Source organism: Nyctibius grandis, chromosome 14 (genome assembly GCF_013368605.1).
Source record: "Nyctibius grandis isolate bNycGra1 chromosome 14, bNycGra1.pri, whole genome shotgun sequence".
In the NCBI taxonomy this organism is placed as follows: Eukaryota; Metazoa; Chordata; class Aves; order Nyctibiiformes; family Nyctibiidae; genus Nyctibius; species Nyctibius grandis.
In genome coordinates, this window is record NC_090671.1 from 15,229,384 (window position 1) to 15,256,459 (window position 27,076).

A 27,076-nucleotide genomic window follows, 5' to 3' on the forward strand; every position below is an offset into this window, starting at 1 on the left:
TGCTCTCTTGATCCCCTCCCCTTGCATGAACAATTCAAAGCCTTGGCACGTACTGCACACATTTTGAAGCGTCAGGAAGGGGGGATTGTTTGAGAGGGGGTTCTAGCTGAAGGCAGTGGTGTCAGTTCCAAATGCAGGCGTATAAAGCTTTCTCAGAGGCAGGGGCCTTCAGCTGCTCCTGACATCAGCACTTTATCTGTTCATCTGTGCAGAATCAGGTCATCTCCCTCTAGGGAAAGCAAGCCTCAGTTTTCCTCCCTCACCTCTCCGCCCTGAACTGCTGCGGCCCCACAGCACACGTTCTGTTAATTTGCTGGGAAAAATCCCCCCCCTTCCAGCTCCGTGCTGACAGCACCCGGAGTGGCCGACGGCCCGCGGGCAGGCACCAGGCTGAAGGGGCCACCAGCGCACCCACGGAAAGGCAGGACGAGTCCGGGGTGTGCACAGTGGAGAGGAGCCCGCTGCGCAGGGGACGTTGGCAGGACAGTAACTCACTGCCAGAGCAGTGGAGCAGGCAGCTGTGACATCTCTCTTGCTGGAGACCAGTCCTCGCTCATCTGCTGTTGGAGCAGGGAATCACCTCCCGTGGTCCCTTCTAAAGGCTGATAAACCTCTGTCACAGGTGGCAATTACACAAGCGTCAGAACTGCTTGTTCCTCCCTTAGCACCGACTTCCACGTGTAACTTCATCTCTTGCCACTGCCTGAAGAGCTCTTCTAAGAAAAAAACCCTGGCATACAGCTACAGTTTCACTCTATTTACAAATCTGTAACTTCTTTATTCTAAGAGAGTTACACTAAACATGTTAGCAAGGTGGTCTTCACAGTCCAAAGCGGGGGCCTCACTTAGCCATGTCGATGAGGCTCTGGAGAGAGGTTGGCACCCAGGTCTTTTCTCCCTGTACAAACACGACGCCTCTGTCGATGTAGATGACAATCCGCCCAAACGTGTACAGCTGCTTCCCTTCGTGCCGCTTCCCAATCACGGGCATGAACACGATGTTGTGCTCCTCTGCTTTCGTCTGAATCAGGTCCTTGAAGTTCATGGGCACGGAGCTGGCGGCCGCGCCGATGCCGCGCTGGGCCATGTTCTCGGCCTCCCGCCGCTCCTGCATGGCTTCGTACTGGAAGTCCTTCCTCCGCTCCGTGTGGGTGAGGTAGGCGATGTTCTCCCGAGCGCCCGGCTGCATGTAGCCTCCTGTGTGGGAGGGACAAAACCCGTGAAAAAATGGTCCCAGTCTGCTTCTGGTGGGAGGTCTGTGGGTAAACTCCAGTCCAGGACATAGTGAAGTCAACCTATAATATTCTAAATCCTCCTTCACACATTCTAATTAAGTTTTATGCTGTTAATGCTAATACAACGCTGCTGAGAACTGCAGCAGAAACAACAGGATTTGATACAATCCCAAATTGTACCTGAGCACGCACAGGAGAGGAGGACGCTGCACTGCTACTGGCAAAGGGAAAATGTGAACTACAAAAAAAAAACACTCCTCAAAGCCAACACCTGGCCTGTGGTGTCCACACGCCACTGCTGGGTTACAGACAGCTCCTACTGCAAAATCAGGCTGAGGACAGAGCAGCACCAGGCTGCAGGAAGCAGCACTGCATCAGGAGTGCTTCCGCTGTCGGCCCCAGTTCACTCCATGGCTGCCCGAGTACCGTGTGGGAGATTTCTCAACAGGTGAATTCCTCTTTGTGCAATGCTTGCCTGCAGTTGTATCATTTTACCACAGAAATAAACACAACACTTAAAATAGACCTCAAGGAATCCCCCATGTTTCTGATGAAGATTCTCCATCACACTGTACAGCACGCGGGCAAGGGGAACGCAGGAAAGGAGCTCTCAGTCTTGGAGCACAGGGCAGATCTCAGGTGCTGCTCCCTCAGGCATGGCCTTCTTTTTTATAACACTTTAATTCCCAGCAAATTCCTAACAATCTCTTTTAGGTCACAGGGAGAGTCATGTGGAAGGAAAGAGCACTGCTCTAAAGTAGAAGAAGAACCAGCATCTCACCATAAAGAAAAAACCCCCAACAAATCACAGCTTCAGAAGTCAACATCTTTAAATGATGGTCTCTCAGTGACTGACATGAAATACACTGTAATCAGGCAAAGCTGAAAGAGGAACAGTTGCTTAATGGCAGAGGCAGCCAGTCACCAAAAATCAGTTTCTGCTTCAGTGAAGCACAACTATTAAGTAGCACCGTACAGGTGTTCTTTATGGACACAGCAAGGTCAACACACTCATGGGAGCTGCTACAATGCCAATTAGCAGGGTCATGCCTAAATACCAGCTCACAAGAACCAAGCATTGCTGTACTGCCATCACAGTGAGCAGAGACGACACCATAAGCCACCTACCAACACTGGAAGAGACAGCCCGGTTCATGATATCGAGAGCTTCGTTGAACTTGTCCTTGATCGAGGGATGTGCTAGCACTTGGTCTGAGAACATGGACTTCCAGCCCAGGTACCACTTTGTAATTTCTTCATAATTGGGGCTGTTACTGAGCCAAGAGCACAGCACCTGCAAAACAGCATGACAGATCCAATGCAACATTTATGGAGGAGAGTCCTTAATATGACTTAATTTGTTAGTCAGAAAAGACAGGACTGTGACAGCCTTAGGAAATAGTCTGTTCTGGTGTGTATGGAGCTGAGTGGAAATCCCCCCACATTTGGCACTTGAACCATTTCAGCGCTGGGGCAGCAATTTCTAGGCAAGAATCACTAAAACACAGTGAATCAAACCTGTTTGCTCAGCCTTGATAGCTTCTCACCTGCAGCCACTTTGGGAAGAAGTGTTTCTCCAGCAGCCCAACCAGACTGGAGACAGAAATCATCCCCTCCCAGTCAATCACCCAGTAGAAGGCATCCATGTGCTGCTGGTGAGGGTTTATGATGAGTTCGTTCAAACACATCCCTGGGAAAAGGGGCAGGAGAGAGACAACAACTCAACTCACAATTTTACCAGTGCCCTGACCTATTTCACTAGCAACACACACGATTTGAGGAGCACCTGTACTGCATGTTACCCTAAGGGACATCTGGGATCTTTAAACTGCTGGGCTGATGCCCACCACCAAAACAGGGCACTTCTGGTTCCAGCGATTACAATTTGCTGCCAGAACTGAGAAACTTAAAATGTTTGACTGTTTTTTAAACTACAGAACCTTCTGGCCAGTTCCCATGGCCAAATGGTGAACTAGAAAATCTCATAGTGAAAGCATGAGCATAGACCAATGGTCTAGTTGACAGGGTGGTGTCAGGGCAATGGTTGGACTCAATGATCCCAGAGGGCTCTTCCAACCTGATTGATTCTGTGATTCGGTAATATAGGAGTAACAGAGAGACATCTGGTAGCCTGGTACTACCTGACAGCTATCAGGTATTCCTGTCAGCTGAAGAACAAAGGAATCAGATGATTTAGAAAAGACAGAAAACATCGAGAATAATCAGAGCACTTCCACATATTTTCTAAAATGTCTGCCTCTGAAAAAAATGCAGGGTACTGGTAGCAGAAAAGATGCAAGCTTAGTCTAAACTTAATAATATTCTTTGAAGTTACACTGGCAACCCTGTTAACAGGTGTCTTTTCTAGGTGTAAGAGCGAAGGTGGCAACCAGCAGACTCCAGAAATTCAGCACTGTTTGGCTCGTCTCACCTAGTTTAGGCACGATGTTTTTGACCATGAAAGCCTCCCACGACCCGGGTGTGAACACATCCTTCCAGGGCTGAAGGATGAGTTTGGCAGAGGAGTCACTGGGGTGCCACTTCTGCAGCGCGTTCGCCAGCTTGTTTCGGATGGGAGAATACAGCGGCTCTAAGCGTGCCTGCATCAGGGGAAGCCAGGGGTGGATCCACGAATGGATTGGGACGGTGTCTGTCAAAGGATTCCAGTTTTCGACCTGGAGGTAAACCAGAAAAAGATTAAAATAAGGCCATCCATTAGCAGGAAGTCTTGCCAGATGCAAAAAGAGCCATACTGCAACACCCTAACTCCGAAATGCATCAGCAGAGGCAGCAAACCGGTATTTTAGAACTTCTAGTTGACTGAAATTCATATACTGGTTCAGAGCACGGCTTCGTTCACACAGCCCTCTCGTCTTACCTCTTTCTGCAGCTTGGGGAAGATGAGCTGATCCAGAATGTTATCCAGTATCCAGACAGGAACAACGTTTACCCAGCTATCCAAGAAATCCACCATCGACCCGCAGTTCCTCGGTTGCCACTGCGCCACTATGTTTCTGACATATGGCATCCAGATTTCCCACATCAGTCTGGAAAACAAGAATACAAATAGATCAAAGTTAAGCTTCAAGCTATAGCCCCAGGCCTAAATAAACCAAATGGTAACTGTTATTCAAAAGCTACTTCTTTTTATATAGCTGACAGCTGCATTTTTTAACAGACACATCAAGAGAATCATCTGGAAAGCACACTTGTATCCGTTCTTTTCTACCCCTGAGGAAGCAGCACTTGAAGACGCTGAACAAATTACAACCCATTTGCTCTTTACCTGTGAAATGCATCTGTTGACAGGTCCTGCCCACCATGGGATAACAGCTGATCATTCTCCAAAAGGCTCTTCCACTTGGCTATGATCTCCGTGCCGTACGTACAGTCCTGGAAACGACAAGGCACGAGCAGCCTTTATCCTCTGCCATTAATGAGCAGGCTGACGGTATGCTCGCCTACAGCCAGCTTTCTCCCCTGCTCAAAAGGCAAGCTAGCAGCTTGCAGCTCTGATTAGTAAAGCCCCACAAGAGGAAAATCCCTCTTTATGGATTTAACATACCCACAGGGGGGAAAAGAGGATAGTCTGAACTTTTTCAGGTGTACAGAGAGAATTCAGACTCTTACCCATCACAGACGAAATGGCATTAAGAACAGACAGCGCATATCTGACTGCTTGAATGACAGACCTCTCCTGCTTTCACTAAAAAACGACTAGAGGCTCAGCTTTCATCTGTTTTTTCTTCCCAACACCCATGAAAGGGATTGATTCTAACCTTCAGGCTCCTAAATCGTTAGCCACTTTACAGAACAGCAGCCTTCAGTCGTAGCAGATGTCTGAGAGTGGGTGCAGAGCGGCTCCATCTTTTTGCACACGTTTATTTCACTCTGCCACAAACATGAGGAGTTTTCCCTGGAACCTTCCTCTCCCAGCCAGGCAAGAGGAAGGTGCTTTTTCCTCCTGTTTCTCTCTATACTGATAGGAATTTGGGACAAGGAGTGCAGGGAGAGTCAAGATAATAAAGACTACTTAATCCATCAAGGGAGAACTGCAGATAAATCAAACTAATACACACCTTGAGGGGATCCCAGTTCTTGAAGTAATCCTTCATGAGAGGATAGACTATTGCTACCGCCAGGTCTACCCTGTCAGACATTCTGTACTCTTCATAGTACTTGTCTTGGAGCGTCTCAAAGATCTTTGCACACTCATCCAAGGTTAAGGGGTTTTCACAGCTGGGCTGCATCCGTCGCTCACACTCCTCCACCATCTCCAGCACCTTGCTGAGATTGCTAATTGCTGTCTCCTCGTGCGAGAGAACTTCCGACATCTTCTGGATCTCGTGGGTCAGGTTGACAACCATGTCTCTCTCGTACTGCAGCTGCCGGTCGTTCTGGATGATCTCCTGTTCCGTGATGTCGATGAGAAGCTGCAAGTTGTGCTCCAGCTCAGGCAGGGCAAACCCCTGGGGCTTGGAGTCTTTGCCCAGCGGCTGCTGCGGACTGTCATCCGGGATGTTGTGCTTGTGGCTGATCTGACTGTAGCTGTAATAAACCTTCTGTTCCCGGCCCGTCATGTCTATAACCTTCCAACAAACAAGAATGGACAAGTCTTAAAAAAATCATATCTCATGTTTAAAAAAAGGAGGAAACCCCCGACTCCAAATGGAAAACTGGAGATTTCCAGGTACCTTAATTACTCCAGGAAGCTACTAACACACTCTGGTATTCTGAACAAGACAACTGGGTACTGCATCCAAACAGGCCTACCCCAGACATGAAGAGTTAGAATGGGAAAGAAACAGTCTGGAAGCAGAGCTGGAAGAGTTTCCTTGTCTGATCTCAGTTTTACCTTTCCACTGAGTAATTCTACAAGCAGTTATGATGCAAGTAGCACACTAATTATTGCATGGAAATCTTAGGTACTTTTATACTTTTTTAAAGACATGTTAATTTTAGATTAATAATTGTATTAAGTGCATAAAAGACAAATCCCTTACTATCCTTTTTACACAGAAGACAGTTCAAACTGTCAACTGTGTAGTTGCACAATTCCAGTAAGGACAATTGTGCTTTCAGAAGTAGATGAGCATCTTATTTATGACAAATGTGAAACAATTAAACTTCATTTGCAATTTTAAAGCCTCCACATTTAAGTTAATTTGCATTTTCCTGAGGCCAAAGAAGTTGCTTAAAAACAAATCCAATGTCCCAGATGACACAGTGGTCTATTACACAATTAGTGATGAGGCTGAGGCCTTGATTTTCATGAGGCTCCAGGCAGGCAGTTCTTAGAACTGGCTTCTATTAAGGTTATGGGTGGCTAAAAACCACTCACAATACCAGAGTGGACAAACTGTTTCCCAGAGATGCCACCTCTCGGGTTACCAACCTTACCTTGACTTGAGACAGCTCCTTCTGAGGGGCTGAAAGCTTCTTGCTGATCCTGCCCTTGGCCTTCAGTTCCTCTACTGTCTTATAGCTGTATTTGGGCTTCTTCTTGCCTCCATTAGGATCCTTCCGCCACTGACTGAGCTCCTTCTGATATTCCTAAACAAAACCAAAGAGGAGTTGTGCTTGCTGCTCTCTGTCACGCCCTAAATTCGCCTCTATTTTCTGCAGTAAAATAACTACCAGAGCATGAGGAATGCTGTACAACAGAACAACTGGGAAAGCAGTAAAGCTCAGTGACAAACTGGCTCAGATGCTGTGGTCCAGACAACCACCCTGTTCACAGTAAGTTTCTGATCTTTTTTTTTCTTTAGACAAAAGACAAAGACGATTTACCTGGGGGGACTGTTTGAAGGTGGGGTTCTAGCAAGACTGCTGGAATAAACTGAGCCAGAAACAACAAAAAGAACATTACAGTGACGAGAAAAATATGTCTAAATGTAATTCATGTGTTACGTCTTTAGCTTATCTAAAATGAGCCCAAACAGTTTTCTAGGACACAGAAGCTGACACCAGAACTGAATTCTGTACATACAATGCAACAGGGAAACTGGCACACCAAGACTCATAAAAATACCTCCTCAGCTTCTTCTTCCGAGTCCACAACAGGGAAGTCTTGCAAAGACTGGCTGGTTCTTTCAGAGCCATATGCCCCCACAGCTCCTTTGCCTTTCCTTTGTTTGGCCTCAATTGGATTGATAATGCCTGAAATGAAGCAGTCAGATCAGCAGGAGCAGTTTGTTTACTGAGAACAGCGACTGTTTTTCTTGCAGTACCCCAAGGTATCAAATCAGCACAAACATCCAGCCTGGTGTTCTGCCTCTATTGCTACAGTATCTTCTAGCACTTCAAAGCAGAGTGTTATTCACATCTGCAATTCACTGCTTTTATATTCTATCACATAAAACAATATCTCATACCACCTTTGGAATTTATCTCCCTTTTTTCTTTCTCTTTTTCTCTTGCAAAATAACGAGCATAAAACTGACCTATTTTAAGTTAAATACAATTGAATCATAGAATCGTTTTGGTTGGAAAGGACCTTTAAGACCATAGAGTCCAACCATAACCCAGCACTGCCAAGGCCACCACTAACCCATGGCCCTCAGCACCACATCTACACGGCTTTTAAATCCCTCCAGGGATGGTGACTCCACCACTGCCCTGGGCAGCCTGTGCCAGCGCTTGACAACCCTTTCGGGGAAGGAATTTTTCTTGATATCGAATCTAACCCTCCCCTGGCACAACTTGAGGCTGTTTCCTCTCATCCTATCATTTGGTACTTGGGAGAAGAGACCGACCCCCCCTCGCTACACCCTCCTTTCAGGCAGTTGTAGAGAGCGAGAAGGTCTCCCCTCAGCCTCCTTTTTCTCCAGACTAAACCCCCCCAGGTCCCTCAGCTGCTCCCCATCACACTTGTGCTCCAGACCCTTCCCCAGCCCCGTTGCCCTTCTCTGGACTCACTCCAGCACCTCAAGGTCTTTCTTGTCGTGAGGGGCCCAAAACTGCACCCAGGATTCGAGGTGCAGCCTCACCAGTGCCCAGTACAGAGGGATGATCCCTGCCCTAGTCCTGCTGGCCACACTAGTGCTGACACAAGCCAGGATGCTGTTGGCCTTCTTGGACACCTGGGCACGCGGCTGACTCAATATGAGCCAACTGTCAACCCATGAGAGCCCAGATCACTTGCAAGAGATGCAAGAAAACAAGTGTGAAATTGTAAGCCACCTGGAGATGGCAGCACTTTAAAGAATCCAGTCTCTCCTCCCAGTTACTGGTTAACAATAACCAACCAGACACACAATCACAGTACCTTGAGCATTCTTCCCGAGACCTCTTCCAGGGACGTAACCCATCTTCTGGAGAAGCTTCTGCCCAATTCCCTTAGTGTGTCTCTCCCAGCTGCCAAAATCCACGAAAGATTTTGTCCCCCCTACAAAGCCTTTCTGACTGGGCTTGAAATTACCACCCTGTTAAAATAAACAAACAAACAAACCCACACAACCTTGAGGCATCATAATAACCAAGCTCTGTATAATTTCACTCAAAAGGAAGGTTCTTCCCAGAAGTGGTCCAGTTGTCACCACACTGCACAGCTCACTGTGTCCTGACTTGTGCATCCATGTAAGCTGCCTGAGACCTGAGGACTTCCCTGAAATTCCTTAGATGGAAAAGGAAAGTCTTGACAAGCTTAAGAGTGACAAGCTGCCAGCTATTAGCCTCCACCACTGCCTTTAGCCGAAGTTGATTCCTGATTCTTTCTGTGTTTGGTAACTGAAAATAAGAATTTGAATTTTAATCTATAACATGCTCAGACTTCTACTGTTCTATAAGGTTAAAAAAAATCTTTGGAAGTTTTGTTACCCAAAGAAAGGAAGTAAACCACGGACACTTTTTATTTTAACCTCAACTGAACAAAGAGAATATTAAGGAAAATAAAAGGGCCCAAAGGGACTGATGTTCCCAAGGACACACAATGATACATCAGAATCGCTCCACAAGACAGAGCAAACACCTCCCTTAACTGCACGCTGTCACGTGTGGTTCTCTGGTTTTAACTATTTCTCTTCTTTCTTTAGTGCTCTACTATTGTTTCAGCCTAAGTTTCATAAATATATTACAGAGAACTGAAAACTTCCTGGATAACTCACTGTTTTTAACTTCTTCGGCACAAACTCTTTGGGGGCTTCTTCCTGCTTAACAGGCTTTTCGTCCTCATCAGAGTCATCTTCTGACACATCCTCAGCCGCTGACTTTTTCAGCCCGGCGCTGATGAAGTTCACAGGGGCCGAGTAATCCCTGGAGCTACACCGAAACGAGACCTGTGAGCCAGTTCTGTTCCAGGGGACCAGTGCACATTCCCGCAGAAGCCTGGTGACTGCTATGCCTTAGACCACCCCTTAAAATGAAATATTAAAAAATGATGCGCAGTTTAAGACTGTTTTCCCCAGGAAATAACTGTTCTTCCCCCCGGGGCAGCGGGGGCACGCCTGTACCCTCAAACTCCCCGCAGGCGGCTCTGGGCGCCCCACGGCCGCCCCTGTCCCAGGCCGGGCTGTTCAGGGGGGCGTTTACAGCCTGGGAATCCCCACGACACGGGGCACCGACCCCGGCCCTGCCCGCGCGGCTCAGCGGACCCCCGGGCGGGCACAGCCGGGGCCGCCACACGCGCAGCCCCGGGCGGCGGGGGACGGCTCGGCCCGGGTCCCCTTGCCCCCCGCCTCGGGTCCCCTTGCCCCCCGCCGGGCCCGTACCGCTTGCCGCCGAAGCTGGGCCGCTCCTCGTCCGAGTCGCGCTCGGCCCACACGCCGTACGTGGCCTCCTCCTTGGTCTGCCGGTGCCGCTGCCGGTGGGGGTTGAACTCGTTCTGCAGGTCCCACTCCGACACCTCGAAGTTCTCCATCTCCACGCCATCCTCCCCGTCCGTGCCGTACAGGTGCGACATTGACATGGCTCCTGCGGGGACCCCCCCGCACCACTCCCCGCAGCCCCCGGCCCCGCTCGGCCCAACTGCGGCGCCGCCACCGGAAGCGAACCGTCTCCTTCCGGTGACGCACCCCCGCGCGCCGCTTAAGCCCCGCCCACAACCATAGAGTTGGAGGGAGCGGCCTCTGCAGGGCCGCGCTGGCAGCGGCTCCTCTATGGTCTGGCGGCCCGGCCGGAGGCGGGGCAGAGCCTGCGCTATTAAAACACCACTTTAATTATGTGCAACGAGGGAAGGAGGCGGGGGGTGGGCTCATATATTAACTCTGCAATAGCCTCTGTAAGTCACAGTGAGGGGAGGGCTGGGACAGGGGGGTCACTTGCACCACAAAGGCCCCACGAGGCCTGGAGAGCCATTTCTGACCCGTCAGCGAGGGAGCAGATTTCTGAGACATGTAACCGCGATCTAAGGAGTCCTCCGGCCACGGCACGCCACGTCTGTCCCCGGGGCACGCAGACACCCCGCCATATATACGAATTTCCACCGACAGCTTCACCACGGAGCGCTCGGAAACGGCGGACGATGGGTGCCGGGCGTGTCCGATGTTCGGCCTTTGCAAATAAATGCAAACACATCCCTCGCGTAGCAGTCGTTTTGGCAATAGTATTAGCAAGCAATATGCTTGGATAACCGATTTCCACTGGTGCCGTTGCAAACTCTTCGTTGTTGGACAACAAAAGGCCATTTGCAGCATTCTGGAAGGGAGAAACACACAGGCTCAGAAAAGGAGCCGGTCACACACAAGCAATCTCACTCAGTGCTTCTGATTTTTTTTTTTAGCACAATACATAGAAACTATATGTACTATAGAAAAAGAATAGAAACTTCTTTACATAGAGACTAGTTTTTAAAGGGTCATTTTTAGAAGGAAAATGCCATTTTATGTTTTAGTGTAGCAGCTAGCTGAAAAGAGAGGCGGAAAACCACACAACATATCAACAGTTGTATCTGGAGCAGAAACCCAGGGTAGCAGCTTTGTCTTTCCAAACTGACAGCAGATGCAACTGCTTTATCTTCCCCTCCGCGGGTCCACGGCACGTCCCAGAAGGCAGCTGGGGAGCAGCTCAGCTCATCTACACGTTTCCACATCCCGTTTCAATGCTGCTCCCCGCAGGGACAGTCAGCACTAACTCTCCCAAGCGGCTGATGTCGATTTTGCTGAGCTAAGCCTGTTTCCAGAGCTCAGAAAAAGAATTTCTGACAAATCGTCTCACGTAACGGTACTGCTCTGAAAACCTAAGGCAACTGTGAAGGGGATCATTCGCATAACGAGCGTGCCTGGAGCAGCCCGGATAATCCACAGGCATGAGAAATTACACAAGCCAAATGCTAACCCTGGAGCAATGCAGCCAGATTTGCCTGAGTCCCAAAGTGAAGTACAAGGTCTTACCTGGAAATCATTAATTTTCTTAGTGAGAAGATGATGTGTTCTGAGTCACCTAGAATAACCCAGAAACAGAAGGGTCAGCTTTTAAGCCACCATCTGCACCTCAAAACAATCCCGCTGTGTTCCCAGCAGAAATAAAATTAAATGTTTAGGACACAGAAAGCAGCACAAGGGCAGAGAACCAGCAGCCAGCAGACATTACCATGAGACTGCAGCCCCCTGTTCAGGCAACACAACCCACCCTGGGCGGCCATCACCCCTCGCAGTGACAGCCACTGCACACTCGCTTCCCCAGCAGCCCTGCTCCCTCCGTCTGGGACTGGGCCCTGCATCTTCTCGCCCGACACCGGTGATGCAGCTCAATCCCCCTGCTTTCCTTAGGAGACCACACGTTGAGCAGGTAGAACCTGGCACCTTTGCTTGAAGCATCAACACCATTCTACTGCATCTCCATACTGTGCAGGTAGCGCTTTGTGCAGAGTCAAGAAGTCTTTTTTTTTAAAGCCTGTAAGTGCAAGGGCTGTTGGACAGCTCTGCATTACAAAAGATGCTTATTTATTGTTTTCAAGCACTGCTCTTTAGGGAGGGAGCCCCACGGTGTATTTTTGACACCTGAAGACAACCACTCAAGTACAAGAACTAGAAGACCTATCCGTAACCTGTGAATCAGAGAAGCCACCCTGCCCTAAGGCAGGCAAGACCCATGGCAATGAAAACTTTTAAGAGTTTTGGAACAGAGATAAAGCAAGAGAATGAAAAGCACAAGAGTCTGATGAGTGAACACAGAACTCCACAGCACGACACCATCCACACGAGCACACCAGGAAGGAGGTGGCAGAGATGAATGAGCAGGATCCGAGGAGCACGGAATACAGAGGACATCAACAACGAAGGCGTGGAGGGTGGGAGCGGTGCACAGCAGGACAGACAGACACATCGCCCCATGGAGCCAGGCAGGAGAGCAGGGACACCTCCCACAGCTGGCTGCCCAGCCCGCAAATGCCCATAAGAGGGAGCAAGGGACCAGGCACCCCGGGTTAACCACACAGGGCAAAGCCCTCCAAGGGACACCAGACTCTTACCTGCAGATGACCTTTCAAATTGGCTGGCGTTTTATAATCCCCCTTTAAAACCTACGGAAAAAAGAAAATTGGAGTGACCCTTCGGGGGTAGTGGCTCTATGAACAGCGGCACGTCCACCTCAATGACCCCATCCTGTGGGCCAGTGTCCCTGAACCAGCTGAAATATCCCAATGGGCGTTTGTTCTATGTCATGGTGCTATACTGGGGCAAAAGCAGGAGGTTTCCTCCTTCTTGACTGTAAGCAAAGACAGGGAGCAGCATCCTGCTGGGGCAGGGAACTGACACAAGCAATTCTCTGGTTCCTCTCTTAGCCTGGGAGGGGAAGAGTATTTTGGTCTTTACCATCATGCCAGTTGTTCAAATTCATCTCAAGAAGTACTGAAAGGTCCTTGTCAGAGACCCAGAGAGTCCCTAACCCTACCCAGAGCAGATGTTCACCCAAATCCCCCGTGTCCCAGAACAGCTCTCAGCAGGCAGAGAGAGCAAGGAGGAGCTGTGAGAGACCAGAGCACTCAGAGCACGGTCCAGCTCCAGGGAAGCTCTTCCAACCTTCCAGGTCAGTGCTGCCACTTGCCTGCCTGCCCACGACCCACACATGGCACCACAGGGACTGGTCCTACCCGCAGGCGTTCCCCTGCTCCCACCGGTGTGACAAAGGACACCTCGTCCAAGGGCACCGTCACGGGGAGCACATGCAAAGCTGGGGGAGCTGCAGAGTCCAGCCTCAGGCCGGGGAGGAACCAGTCCACCCCAAAGCACGAGAAACTCCCTCTGTCTGGGAGGAGTGGCTGGCTGTGGCTCTGCAGCTTCTTCCTTCCAGTTCTGCTCCAGGGACATGAGTCAATATTCTAAAAAAAAAAAAAATCTGCTGGTTTTGCCCAAGTGCATTACGAGCCTCCACTCACACTCCCCGTGGGAGCGGCTGGGGAGCCACCCACGGGCACGGCACAGCCTGCGCGTCCTCCTGGGGCCAGAGCAGCCCGCCTAGGGCCTACAGCTGCGCACCCCGACAACATCAGCCACCCCAGCAACTCCCACGCCCGGGTTCGAGCGCGGGGCGGGATCGGGGAGGGACAGGGCTGTATCTGCCACGCCAGAAGAAACAAACACCACCACAAAATCATAGGGAGCATTGTCAGTGTGAGCCACGCCAGACTCAATCTACCGCACGCATCTGTTTTGAAATCATCTCGGCGTGACCACGAGTCTGTCGCTCCCGGTCTCCCAAAAGGAAAACTGTGTCCTCTCCCCTGCTCTCTTCTGATCCGGTTCAGCAGCCCCTTCTGCTCCGGAGGGCTCTGTGGGTGCACAGACCCCATGTCAGCACTAAGCAAATGGCAGCAACACTCACCCTGTGCGTGTTGTTGACAACCAAGGGGTCGGGGTGGCCGTAGTTGGGCGGGTTGGCGTAGGGGTCGTAGCCGAGCCTGGCGAGCATCGGTGCGATGTGGGCCATGTCCTGCAGCACGTCCCCTGGGATGTGCCCGATCCATTTAGATAACGCCTCCATGTTCACCGGCTTGATAACCTGGTCTGTTGATCTTTCTATCCTGGGGAAAAACAGTAAAGAAAAAAAAAAAAGACACTACAGTTGGATTTCACATGTGTACTGGGCTCGGACAGAAGAGCCCTCAGCCAGCTTCACTGCCAAAAACTTGCGTTTAAGCAACCTCAGCAAAACTTGCTCTGAGCAAATAGTGCTGAAAGCCCTGAATAAATCATTGCTTCAGCCATCAAAGGAGCCTGCAGCTCTCTGTCCTCCACCACCGCCGCCTTCCCAGTCTGGCTGGAGTAAGGGCACTGGGACTGCTCCCCGCGGCCGTGCTCCCTGCCCTCCAAACCCCGCGAGGAGCGAGCCCCTCGCAGGTACAGCCCCCTCTGCACCCCGTGCTCAGCGGGACGCTGGCCCAGGGCGAGCAGCCGCCTGCTCGACTCCAGTCAAAGGGAACCACACTCTGCACGGCACAGGTGACATGGCATCCTAAGAGGGATGAACGTGCACAGAGGCTGCGATCCTGAGCCTGCTTGCGTGGTTCCCTTACACCACGGATTAAATTTTGCTACATTAGACTTAAGCCTCCGCTTAGGAAATAAAGAGCATTAAAAGAGGAGAAGAAGGTGGGGGAAGGCAAGCACCCCCCGGCACACAGACGGGCAGCTGGCAAGGAGGAGCGCTGGGGTGTGTCTCCACAGAGCAGGTATTTCTTTTATTCTGCAATACCACCACCAAACCTGGCAAGAATTGCTGCTTACCACTGAAAGCCATTCATTAGCAGCAAAACTAATTGTGGTAAGGAGGTATTTGAGGACGGGTGGAGAAAAGAGGCATTAAAGAGCTCATTTTCTGAGCAAGCAGTTCTCAAATTAGAGACCAAAATCATTTCTGCGCTGTCAAGAGAGATGAATAAAAGAGTCACCTGCTCCTAAAATCCCTGCCTGACAAGCTGCTCTGCTGGGGACAACAGATTGCTGGTACTCCAGCTGTCTTCTACTCAGAAACACAAAATCTACTGCAGCAAAACTGGATGTGCTGCGACTTCTACCCCTGAAAAGTATGCGTGAACACAAGCGACGCATCTTTGCCCCCAGTTTTAGCCTTGACCTGCTCCGTGTAACGAAAACGCTCCTCGAAAAGCGGAGGCAGGAGACACTCACTTGGAAAGCGACACCCCGCCGGGCTTCCCTATCAGCTCCTCGTGGTGCAGCACCGTGTCGCTCCAGGAGATGTCCAGGAACTTCATGATGGCGTGCATGGACTGCTTGGGGTGCAGCACCAGCTGCTCGTAGTAGACGGGGAGGCAGCGGGACCGCCCGATCTCCAGGCACTGGGAGTACATCACCTCGATGGCTTTGTTCCACTTGGTCAGGCAGTCTCGGTAGCTGTTCAGGTCGAAGCCGGCGATCGTCACCTTCCGCGTGATCATGGAGTGGACCGAAGCCCGTCCGTCTCGAACCATCAGGAGGAACTTGGAATTAGGGAACAGCCTGGACAGGTAGACAGAGGACTTCAGCGTGAAGGGGTCCTTGTTACACAGATACCTGGCTGGCTCGCCGTGCTTGGCGATCACTTCCAGTATAAAGGCCTGCATGGCGGCGTCCAGAACTTGGTCCGTCACCCCCGCTTCGTCGAGGCGCATCTTCTCTCGCCCCGACTTGGACCAGGCCTGCCGCATCGCCAGCACGCGGGGGATGATGCGGGTCTCCTCTCCGCAGCGCACCTCAGGGTGGGCATCGAGCATGGCCCTCATCAGGGTCGTGCCGCTCCGTGGGACCCCCCCAATGAATATCAAGGGCATCTCCTTGCTGTAACGGTACTCGACGTGGTTGGAGTCCACCATGACCAGCTCCTCGTTCTCGGGTCTCATCAGCCTGTGCCTCCTCTCGCTCAGGACCTGCTGGCACTCCAGGACCTGCTGGCCGAGATGCAGTGTCACCATCAGGGCGATCACCGAGCCCACCACCAGCAACACCCTCCTCATGGTGACCCGCATCCTGTTCTCCTCCGCACAGGCTGGTGACCACGCTTCAGCTTTCAGCTAGCAACTGTTCAACCCAACGGGCATCTGCAAGAGAAACACAGCACAGTCAGAGGAGCAGGATCCACAATCTAGCCTGGTCCTGGTGGCACCTCAGCATCCAGCCTGGCTCCTTCGGGACACTGACACCATCCCAGGCTTCACCATCTCTTTCACTTATCAGCAATTTCCAGGCTAGGTGCCTTCTACCCAGGAGGTAATTAAAGTCTGTCGCAGAGCACACCCAAAGAGATTATTTCTAGACTGTGTGTGAACCCAGTAACACAGGTTTGCAGGTGGAGCAAAGCTCCAGGAACGTTTCGGAGAGGAGGGGCCAGGCGTACCCAGTCAGTCCTTAAAAAAAAATCTTTACAGAGAGTCTGTTCCACCCCAGGTGAAGCCCAAACCCCCCCTGCAGTTCTTCTTCCTTCCAAAACTGAGCTCAGCACACCACTGTCTTCTCACTTCTCTCAGCCACCTGAGTCCTTCCTACATTCTCCTTAGTTTCCATGTGCTGTCACAGCAGAGGGGGGAAAGCTGACACAAGAGAAAAACAAAAGCATCTCACGCAAATGTTAAGGGTCTGAGTCAGGAGCAGCAGTTACCCACCAGAATGAAACACTTTGAGAAATTAAACCATCTGAAGGCTAACAGCAACACAGAGTCAGCGTTAAACACCCTTCCTCTGGAGACTGACCTTACATAAAAATCCTTGAAGACTTCACCTGGCATTAAGGCAGCTGGGGTTTCTGTGTCCTGGTGGGATATCCAGCAGGAAGCCTGCAGCTTCTGCGAGTCCCCTGCTCTGCCCGGGAGGGACTCCTGCGAACGCTGGCACCGCTCCCCATGCCCTCCCCCCTGCTGCCTCATTTGTGAGCGCAGGTTTTGCAATCCTCCCCTGGGCTCACCCAGGGATTTCGTGATCTTTGTGATTATGTGGCTGGGGCGGGAGCTGAATGGAGTGGAAGGAACGGGACGTCCACGCATTTTGTTTTGCTGACAATCCAAAGAACTGCTTCAGAAAAACTTTTTCTCCTCTCCATGAAAGAGCACATTTAGCAGCAGCCCCTGCAAAGCCCCTCTGTGCAGGGAGCAGGCAGGGAGCAGGCAGCAGAGCCGCCCCAGAGCCAGGCAGCCTCCCTGCCCCTGCCCTACTTGCCAGCACAGGCAGCCCCAGAACCGGCCGGGTGCTCCAGGACTCGCTCCCTTCCCTTCCAACCCCTGACATCCCACTCCACCCACCCGGACTGGCGAAGCGCTCCGCTGCTCACCGTCCACCCACTCTGCTTCCATCCACTTCTGCTCAAACCATGGGGTCACCTCTCGCCTCTCTGCCCACCCAGGCATGCTTTTTCCCATCCCAGCAGCAAAGTAACATCACCACCAAAAGTTATTTTTGTGGCTCTTTAGCACCATGGTTAACATCCTGGCCAACGGCTCGGTTAACACACCAAGGTTAAACAGCTTCACATGCAGGCCCAGATACCACATAAAGGTCAAACGCTGCCCCATTTGTTTAGATGTAAATCAGAGGAAACGACAAACAGCTCCGGCGTTTTTGCAGCGCCAAGCACAGAGTCAGACCCATTAAAAAGACAAGTCTGCTCCTTCCTGCTATCTTGATCTGTTTCAGTCATGTAAATATATTCAAATGTTCACCCTCAAAATAATTGCAAATGCCACAAGACCCATTTCAATGCATTGTAGCTGGAGCAGTCAGGATTTAAGGCCAACTGGAATAATTACGGCTATGCAGAGCGAGGCAGGCTAATTAGCAGGAAAGATCTGCACTTTAAACAGGAGGCTGGGAGCACAGAAGTGCTCTGTTCTTTGCAAAGACGGCTTACAGGGAGCAGTTCCCACCGAGATGCTCCCAGTGCCACCGGAGAGGAACAAAGGGACTCACTCACTGTGCTGTGTGAAGCAGGAGGCTGGCTGGGAGCCTGCAGCACCGGCCCCGCTCCGGCAGCACCCGGCGGGGCAAAGCGCCGTGTCCCTGGGGATCATCCTGCCTGCCCGGCCCCACCACTGCCCACCCAACGCCACCAGCACGGGGAAGCTCTTGCTCCGCTGCGGGCAGCAGGAAAGGCAGAGAGGCAGGTGCCAATGGCTGCCGTCGGGGAGCACGGCTTCTCCCGTCCTGCCTGGCAGCCGTGGGCACCGGGGGGGCTGCAGCAGAACCAGCTTCTCCTGCGGCGTTACCCCAGCACACCCGGGCGGGCTGAGCAAGCTCCCGTGAGCGTGCTCGACTCCGGTCTGCTGAGCAACCACAAACAATCCCGGCTTATTTTCAACTCTTTTGTGCAATCCTCCACTAAGACTTTCCCAAAATTTATGAGGCTCATTAGTCATGAGAGAAGAGGGATGGATAATTTCCTCCACAGCAGATATCTGGTGGAAAATATCATGGCATAATGAGGTGGCACAGCTGTCTGATCAGAGACGACCTTCTAGTCCTTCAGAGGCCCAAGCTGGCTCCAAGAGCTTTCCGCTGCGGCAGGAATTAGGGAGCTCTCAGGGGCTTCTCTGTCACATCACGGCAGGGACTGAAAACCACTGCAGCTGGTGACAGGGAGCAGAAACCAAAGTGCCAGCAGCCAGCCCCGGGCTGAAGCTCCCGGGTGCAGCTCGGATGCTGCAGGACAGGGACGGGCTGTGATCCACAGCCAGGGGCTCCGTCCCTGACCGCAACCAGGGCAAGGCCGGTACGGAGAGCAGAGAGCTGGGGGGAGGAGGGGGGCTGGCGGGGGAGTGACAGCAGAGCAGCGACAAACAAGGACACAAGAGGACCCACATGTAGAAAGCCTTCCTTTTTTCGCAGGCTGACTGGACATTAGTGTAAACAAGGCTCAAACCGTTTCTTGTCAGCAATGCAATGTAAACGGGGCATCAGTGGCGGTGCACAGAGACACCTGAAATATTCACCAGCCCACGCCCAGCACCCCAGGGCAATCATCTGCTCTGGCCCGTGCCGTCCATATGTGCTTACCTTCCCCTGGGAAGTTCATTTTGCTGCTAGCCAAGCTTCATGCTGAACCCCAGGTGGCCACGAAAATACCTAAGGGGGAAGAAAAGCCAGGATGACAATTTGTTTATGTATCACACGCATCTGCAGGCGCGGTGAGGAGCGATGCTCTCCTCCTCGGTGCCTGCTCCTGCCGCACGCACCCCTCCTGCCCACAGCCTCCCTCCGAGCCCAGCGCTAAGGTGGTCCTGGCTCACAGGGCTAAGCCAGGAGGAACGCAGGGAAGCGGGAGGGCAGCTGCTCTTTTAGGAAGTGAAGGCCCCTGGAAGGGAGAAGCCTCAGGGGGACAGGAGCAGCTGGGATGCTCAAAGCCCAGGGGACAGCAGTGCGAGCATGGCACGCTGCCACTGCACACGAGCCCGTCCCAGAGGACGCAGCTGCAGACTCGCCTGCCGCAGGCTTTGGTACAAACGCCGAAATCAGGCACAAGTCAGGCTATAGTAACCACACCAGTGACAGCACAAGGAGATGGGGCCCAGAGGACTCCCCAGGTCACGCTCGTGCCTCCAGGAGGGGTCACAGGGATGCCAACCTCTGTGCCAGGAGCTGCCCACGCTGCCCGGATCTCCCCAGCTCCAGCCCAAGGAACAAATCTCTCTCCAGCCTCCCCACCACGGCAGCAGCGCCGGCCCCTCGCAGCACACAGACCCCACCAGGCAGGGAACCAAAACCCACGTGTCGGCCCAAACGCCAGGTTTCACACAGGGTCACGACACCTGCGCCCACGAGGACGGCACCCATGCTGGGAGCCCAGCAGCCGCCCGCAGCGCCTCGGCTGAAACTGCCCTGCAAGCGCAGAGCATCCCGGTGCCAGCACGCCGGTGCGGGGGTCCTGCCCAGGTCCTGCCGGCGCTGCAGCAGCCGTGTCCCTGCAGAACACCCTCCTCAAGGCACGGGAGGGCAGCAGCAGGGGGTACCCATCCCAGCAGGGCTGCAGGTTTCCAAGCAAAGCCATCACCCCGGGGCCGTGCTGCAGCGGAGCATGCCAAGGGACCAGGACCCGGCGGGCAGGCAGGATGGCACCCTGCTCCGAGGCTCACAGCGCGTGCACGGGACCACGGGCTCGTCGTGGGGCCGCTGCAGCCGGGCCCTTCCTGCAGCCAGCTCCCCCTTGATGCATGATGGTGTCCCGGCCTCAGAGGATGTTTTTGAGAACATTTCCAGTACGGACACTAATTGTTATTCCAGCCACCCAAGAGCCTCCTCCTCCCCTGCCCAGCTGCCATCGAACGTCACACAGACCCTCCACTTTAGCACTAATTAGAAACCAGAGGGAAACTCCACCCAGCATGAGCTTATCCACAGCGCACGCATCACCCTCCTTCCCCGCAACACTTTCTGCTCAACCCTGGTCTGGCCTCCACCGACCACGGGACGTCAGGTCTGGACGAGGCTGCAGGTCCGCGGGGCAGCAGCTGCATCCCCGGCTGCGCCCGTGCAGTGCCACGAGCGTTGTGATGCCCGGAGCAGCGGTGGTTTAACAGCTCAGCCCTGAGACACCCCGCTCCGGAAACGGCTCCAGCTCTTGCCCGGGCACACACAGACACACACGCGCTTGCAGACTTCCTTCCTGACGCCTCCCACCGCCGCGCGGGGCTGTGCAGCGGGCGGACGCCGCGGCCGAGCGAGCACCAACGGCTGCAGCCTCCGTGCCCGCCTTCACCTGCTGCTGGGAAACGGGCAAACCACCGCCGCTGCCAGAGAGCAACCCTGCGAGCCGGCACAGCGCCGTGTCGGTGCAGCCGGGGCCGCCGGAGCGAGGGGGCTGTGCACCGTCTGCAGGGATGAAGCAATGTCTCAAGTCCATTTTTAAAGCAGCAAAGCGTTACAAACAAACAACAAAACCAGTCTCTACGAGAAGCTCAATATCATCAAAAAATGCGTTTTTCATTAAACCCTTCCCAGAAATGATCGCTATTAACTGCGACTTCCCCAAAGGACATAGGTGTGGCCTGGAAAATTTTAGCTCAAATCGTCGGTGCTTAATAAAAGGATGAGGAACTGCAGATGTCTTTGTGGCGGAGCAGCAGCACAAGCTGTAGTCAGCAAGAAACAGCCTCATATATCTAGCTCACATCTTTACAAATCAGCAAAATTTAATCACTTAACTGATAGTCTCCAGTTAATTCACACGCGGCTGCGACACAAAAACAAACACCGCTTGCCTGGGGGTGACCGCTGTGGAAGGGCTGTCACCGGCGGCAGGCGTGCTTCTCCTGGTCTCTCCTGGTGGCAACTCCTAAGGCACGTTTCAGAACGCCCGACGACTCCAAGGCATCGCCCTGGGCAGGACAGAGGGGCTCAGGTCCTGAGGAGGCAGCAGCAAACAGGAGAGGGGTCAAACGAGCCCCAGGAGAGGAAAGCCAGGAAGAGCCGGCCGGGGCTGGTGAGGAGTGGGAAGGGACGGGCTGCCGGCACGCAACGCACGGGGTGTTTCTGCCTCTCAGTTTCAAAGCAGCCTGAGCGAAAGCTGAACAGCAAATTTTAAAACATTCACCAAGAGGCTGACGAGCAGCAAGCACGGAGCAAGCACGGATCTCCGCTCGCTGCTGCGGGCCCTCGGAGGCAGCGAGGGGACGGCTGAGGTCACCCCGAGCGCAGCGTCAGCCCCGTTGCACAACCCACGGCTCATCCACCCCCCGGCACAGCCAGCATCGATCCCGCGGGACGGCCAGCCCGCGGGAGCAGGGTCCAACCCCCCTGCGCCTCGCTGCCCACCCCTATCGACCCTGCAGCCGCTCGCAGCCAAACAGGAGCTTTGCACAAACCTCTGCTGGAGGGGAGCGACGGCCTGAGGCTCTGGGCGGTGAGAGAGGAGCCCACTTTTATATGCATGAAATTAAGCTCTGGAACAGTTGCTTTCAGGCCACCAAGTGGTGAGAACAGCAACAGCAGAACTGTTTTTGCTTATCAAAGCTAAAGATGCACCGCAGGCCACGAGCCCAGGCCTATCGAGAGGAATCAGAAGCCAATCCCAGTAAAAATACGTGGATTTTAGAGCACTTCAGGGTTCCGTGTCCCTTTGAAAATCCCCAAATAGAACACACAGTACTGTCGGCATTTGCACCGCTGACACCATCCCAAGTAAAATGGGAATAGTCAAAAGGCTGCAAGAACGAGGGTTTAAGCACACATCTTAGCACCCAAACCACACGCAGGGTGTTTAAGCTCGCACCTTAGCACCCAGCCGGCTCAGCTCGCCTCCAGCACAGCCTCAGGGCACGCCGACGCTGCCGCGCTTGCGGGTCCTGCCCCGTTTCCCTGCAGCTGAGCGCGCTCAACGCGACGCACCAGCCAGAGTCCCTGCGACGACACCAGCTCCCCAGCACCCCCCTTGGCCTTTGGCTGCAGAAGGCGCTCGCCATTGCTCCGGCACCTCTGCTCGGACGCTGTGGCCACCGCAGCAGCAGGGCGCGAGGGTCCGGCGGTGCAGCCCACCCCGGCACCGCCACGACTGCCGCGCTCCTGCAGCCCGGAGGTCGCTGGCTCACACCTGCAGGGGCGAGGGGTTCCACAAAAGACCATTTCTCTCCCAAAGCACAAAGCCCTCCTCCGGGGGGGGACACGGGGGAATTTCTTCTCACTGCTGAGCACCTAGAAAAATAAACCAGCAGAATCTGATGCCCTGAGGATTAAGGCAGCACACACCGGCTCCAAATACCGGCTTTCTCGCTCCGCAGAGCCTGCGAGGTGGAAGCCCTGAGCCACGCAGCGCACTCCCAGCCGAGCCCCCCGGCACAGCATCCCCGGAGAGCCTGGCCAGGGATGCACGCCCAGCGCGCCAGCCTGCTTTAACAGGCTCTAAATCACATCAACAAAGAACTGACAGACATTTCACAGCACAAATGTACTGTTTGTTTATTGCCTCGAGGCTGTTGCGATTAGAAAACCATTCTACAATCCTGCTCAACGCTACAACGTTCCCGACATCATAAGAATCCCACCAATTTACAGCATCTTCACTCCACCCGCCTCCCGTTCCAAGCACAGCGATGGCATTTTATCGTCTGGCGATGGAAACCACAGCATCCACTTGTGCCAACCTCTCCGTAAGGCAACAGCCTTTGTCTCAAACTGGCTTATTAATTATGAAACGCCCGAAGTGAACGCTGCCGGCTGAAGGCGGTGATGGAGGCACCCACCCCAGTGAAGCTCCGGCAAAGCCAGGGGGGAACGGGCTTGCCACACCCCCCTCCTGGCTCAAGGAGCTGGACGGGGACTTTCGCGAAGCACGGAGCTGTCACCCCACTCCTCCCTGCGCCTCTGATTGGGGTCCCCTGAACTCCCACCCCCGGGCCAGGGTAGGTCCCAGGAAACCCCGCTGGAGAGGGGCGCAGGGAGCCAGAGTTTGCAGCCTCCGTGTTAACTCACCACGCTCAGTGCAAACACGACTCTTCCCTCCCAAAACTGAATAAAGATTCCCCACGTGAACGTGGGTGGTCAGAGCCCGCCATACAACAGGGAAGAACAGAAGTCAGAGGAACTGCTAGAAAAAATACGAAGTGTCTTCAAAAAAATATTTTCCAAACCCACATGTCAAACCGTAAGTCCCAACAAGCTCCATTCTTGCACGCACAAAGATCATGATTTGCAAATAAAAGGTTGCTTCTGCAAGAGAAACCCCAAAACCTCAAATTTGCTTAAGAAACAAAATCAAAATATTTTATTTCCCCATGCAGCAACACCAGGCATCCCCAGGGCTGAAGGCACTGGCTGAGGAGAGGGTAACGCTGCACGCCCCGGGGGCAGCGAGGTGAGGACGAAATGCTGCTGTGCCCCATCTCCCCACGGCCCCTCTCTGATTGTCCCTGCCCTGCTTCCTGCGGCTCCCGGTGTGACACAGTCCTGCGAGCACACGGTCCTGAGCACAGCTGCCCAGGGCGCGGGGGGACCGGGTGCTCTCCCACCCCCTTACCGCACGTCTGGGCGCAGCCACTACCACAAACGCTCGCTCACGCCGCAGGATCCACCCCCAGCACCGAGCAGGAACAGGAGCACTGGGAAAACCCCAGCGGCTTCTCCCTGCCCCACGGCAGCAGCCTGTGACCGCGGCGGCTCCGGAGCCGATGGTCATTTCTCCATGGAGAAGCACCTCGACGCCGCAGCCGCTTGCGGTCTCGCTGTGGGCCCGCTTGCCTGGGAACGCGCGACGGGAACCAGCCGCTTGCTTCACTTCCGAGCGCTGGGGATTGAGCAACCCTCCGCTGCTGCCAGCGGTTCCTGTCCGCAGCCCCTGCGAGGGGGACACGGGCTCGGGTGGCTCCTTGGTGGGACCTGCCGCTCGCTCCTGCCGAGCCCCAGGCAGCGTCACCCAGCCCGTGGTCCTGCCTGCACCTGCACCGCGAGGCCAGCACAAAAGGATGGACTGGGGATGAAAAGGGGGAAAAAAAACATCGTTCACCTTTAGATAGGGTTTTTTTTGAGGAGAATCCCTGCGACACCGGAGGCAGACAGGGGTTTAGGAGAACTGCACAGTACGGGCTTGCAAAATGGCATGAAACAAAGCGTGCAGAGGACAGCATGGCAAGCTTCTCCCGCCGGCCCGCACGCTCGCTGCCTGTGCTCGGAGGGCTGCGGAATCCAAAGTGAAACACACTCTGCGGAGGCACGAGGCTGAGGCTTCCTAAACGCATCACAAATTCATCAGAAGATGCATCTGTACTGTGCCAAATAAAACCACCTGCTGGGTGTTTGTTTTCTCTCTCCAAAAATCTTCCTGACAGTCGCCGCGTTTTGTAGCGCTCCTGCCACCCCCCGAAGGCTCAGCAAATCTGTAATGCAAACCGCCTTGGGACGCATCTCCTTAAAATAGCGACAGAAATTACTAATATGGTTTTTAAAACCTCCAGGCAGAGAACGTCAGCGGCACGAGCCTGCCTGTCCTTCTGGTGAGCCCACCAGTGAACCGCGTCCTGGAGAGACCCATGGCAGCTCCTGCCTCCATGTCCCCAGCCTGGGACATCTCGCCGGTGTGGAGGACGTAATTCTACCTGTGTTCTGCCACACGCAGGTAGGCACCGAGCGCAGGCTGCAGGCACGCTGCTACAAACCCCGCTCCGAGGAAATGTTTGAACCTGCGCTGGCACTTGACGAGCTCCCCATGCTGTGGTATTCCCAGAAAAGCAATGTCAAATTTGGAAACCTGTTAGCACAAATCATGTTAATCTCTCCTCACCCTCGCTCAGTACCGGAGCACGAGGGAGCAGCACAGACTCACGGCCTGTATGTTAAGTACAAGCAGCTGGCGGGGCCGGGCTCCGGCTCGCAGAGGAAGGCGTGCGAAGGGGTTTCAAGCTGTGAGATGTTTTTTGGACGGAGATCGAGCATGCAAACAAACACAGCGAGGGACAGAACAAAGGCCCGCGCAATGCAAACCATACCCTTCCCATGGAAGATCGCGGCCCGGCTCACGCTGCCGGCAGTGGGAACGTGCTGCCAGTGGCCCCAGGGACTGAGACTCCGGCCACGAGTCCCAGGGAATTGAGCTTGCTACGGGAATAGCACAGATCTCTCATCCCTACCACGCAGCACCGCAGGGCAGCGGCTCGGTGACAGACGGGCAGAGCAGGGAGAGCATCGATGTTCTGGATGGGCTGCGAGGCACCAACACAGCCTGTCTGCACCCCCCGGCCAGGGGACCCGCACCCCGCGGCCGCCCCACAGAAGCTGCAGCTGCCCAGGCCTCAGCTGCTGCCAGAACCGCTCATCCCAAAAGCCAAGGCCAACGCCAAGCGAGGCCCATGGGCGCAGCCGCTTGCCCAGGCCGCGGTGGCACAGGCAGCCACGCTCGCCCCGCAGAGGAGGGCAGCCCCGACGCCGAGCTCAGCGCCGGGTGCCTGGGCGGACGGACAGCGGGTGCCTCCTGACAGGCGGTGTGCTGAAGCCTGGTCGCCGCGCTGCTGTCTGTACGGTGACACGAGTGATGGAGGGCACGGCCCAGCGCTGGGCTCCCAAAGGGGTGTCAGGGGAGACCAGGGGAGAGGGGAGAGCGCTGGAAGGCAGGAACGAGGGGAAAAAAAAGGTACATGGAGCACCCTGCACTGAGCACCCTGCGCCACACGCCATGCCCCTGCGCTGTGCACCAAGCGCTGGCCTCCACACACTACATCAGTGAGCACCCTGCATCACACCGAGCACCCTGCATCGCACCGAGCACCGAGCACCCTGCATCGCACCGAGCACCCTGCATCGCACCATGCACCGAGCACCCTGCATCGCTCCGCGCACCGAGCACCAAGCACCCTGCATCACACCGAGCACCCTGCATCGCACTGAGCACCCTGCATCACACCGAGCACCCTGCATCGCACTGAGCACCCTGCATCGCTCCGCGCACCGAGCACCAAGCACCCTGCATCACACCGAGCACCCTGCATCGCACTGAGCACCCTGCATCACACCGAGCACCCTGCATCACACCGAGCACCCTGCATCGCACCGAGCACCCTGCATCGCACTGAGCACCCTGCATCGCTCCGTGCACCGAGCACCGAGCACCCTGCATCGCACCGAGCACCGAGCACCCTGCATCCCACGCCGCTCCGCACCGCGCACCGCGCACCTTGCACGCCACCCACCGAGCGCTGCCCGCGGTGCTCCCAGCGCCCGCACCTCCCGGTGCTACCGAGCGCCGCCCGCCGCGCAGCCCCGCCGCTGTCACCTGCCGGCCGCCGCGGCGGCGAGGGGGGGTCACTGTACCGGTGCCGGTGCCGGTGCCGAGCGGTGCGGGCGGCACACGCAGCCCCCACCGGGTCGGGCCGATCCCCCCCCCCACTCACCGGGGCCGCCGCCGCCGCCGGCCCGGAGCGGCGCGAGACGCGGCGACGTCACGCGCACGAGGGGCCGGTATCCCCGCACCGCCCCCGCCGCGCATGCGCCTGGCGGGCGGCACCG

The 27,076-nt window shown here is 54.5% G+C and overlaps 2 protein-coding genes across 3 annotated transcripts; both read right to left on the reverse strand.

Annotated features, from left to right (window-relative positions):
- Positions 1-753: 753 nt before the first annotated feature.
- TFIP11 (tuftelin interacting protein 11) lies at positions 754-10,192 on the reverse strand. Its single transcript, XM_068412375.1, has 12 exons — positions 9,944-10,192; positions 9,341-9,494; positions 8,503-8,659; positions 7,267-7,394; positions 6,636-6,788; positions 5,315-5,824; positions 4,522-4,628; positions 4,114-4,282; positions 3,667-3,910; positions 2,783-2,925; positions 2,364-2,529; positions 754-1,197 (listed from the first exon to the last, which is right to left on the reverse strand). The coding sequence occupies exons 1-12, from the start codon at positions 10,138-10,140 to the stop codon at positions 842-844; spliced, it is 2,484 nt and encodes an 827-aa protein (XP_068268476.1). The 5' UTR covers positions 10,141-10,192; the 3' UTR covers positions 754-841.
- A 600-nt stretch (positions 10,193-10,792) lies between these two features.
- TPST2 (tyrosylprotein sulfotransferase 2) lies at positions 10,793-27,008 on the reverse strand. Of its 2 annotated transcripts, none has more exons than XM_068412628.1 (7): positions 26,962-27,008; positions 19,148-19,216; positions 15,299-16,206; positions 13,995-14,193; positions 12,643-12,693; positions 11,564-11,612; positions 10,793-10,868 (listed from the first exon to the last, which is right to left on the reverse strand). In XM_068412628.1, exons 3-6 carry the CDS (start codon positions 16,132-16,134, stop codon positions 11,583-11,585), a joined length of 1,116 nt encoding a protein of 371 aa, XP_068268729.1. In that variant the 5' UTR covers positions 16,135-16,206; positions 19,148-19,216; positions 26,962-27,008; the 3' UTR covers positions 10,793-10,868; positions 11,564-11,582. The 2 variants fall into 2 exon arrangements, with proteins under 2 accessions (XP_068268729.1, XP_068268730.1); XM_068412629.1 differs by lacking the exon at positions 26,962-27,008 and adding an exon at positions 26,761-26,823.
- Positions 27,009-27,076: the final 68 nt, after the last annotated feature.

Bases quoted from the DNA above. Each gene is read 5' to 3' on its own strand.
- TFIP11 (XM_068412375.1), bottom strand. From the start codon at position 10,140: ATGTCAATGTCGCACCTGTACGGCACGGACGGGGAGGATGGCGTGGAG. The intron at 9,495-9,943 runs GTACGGGCCCGG...GTTTCGGTGTAG, and splicing joins CCCAGCTTCGGCGGCAAGCG to CTCCAGGGATTACTCGGCCC. The intron at 5,825-6,635 runs GTAAGGTTGGTA...GTTTGTTGGAAG, and splicing joins AGGAGCTGTCTCAAGTCAAG to GTTATAGACATGACGGGCCG.
- TPST2 (XM_068412628.1), bottom strand. From the start codon at position 16,134: ATGCGGGTCACCATGAGGAGGGTGTTGCTGGTGGTGGGCTCGGTGATC. The intron at 12,694-13,994 runs GTGAGTGTTGCT...TTTTTTCCGTAG, and splicing joins TTGTCAACAACACGCACAGG to GTTTTAAAGGGGGATTATAA. The intron at 11,613-12,642 runs GTAAGAGTCTGG...GGGTTATTCTAG, and splicing joins ATTTGAAAGGTCATCTGCAG to GTGACTCAGAACACATCATC.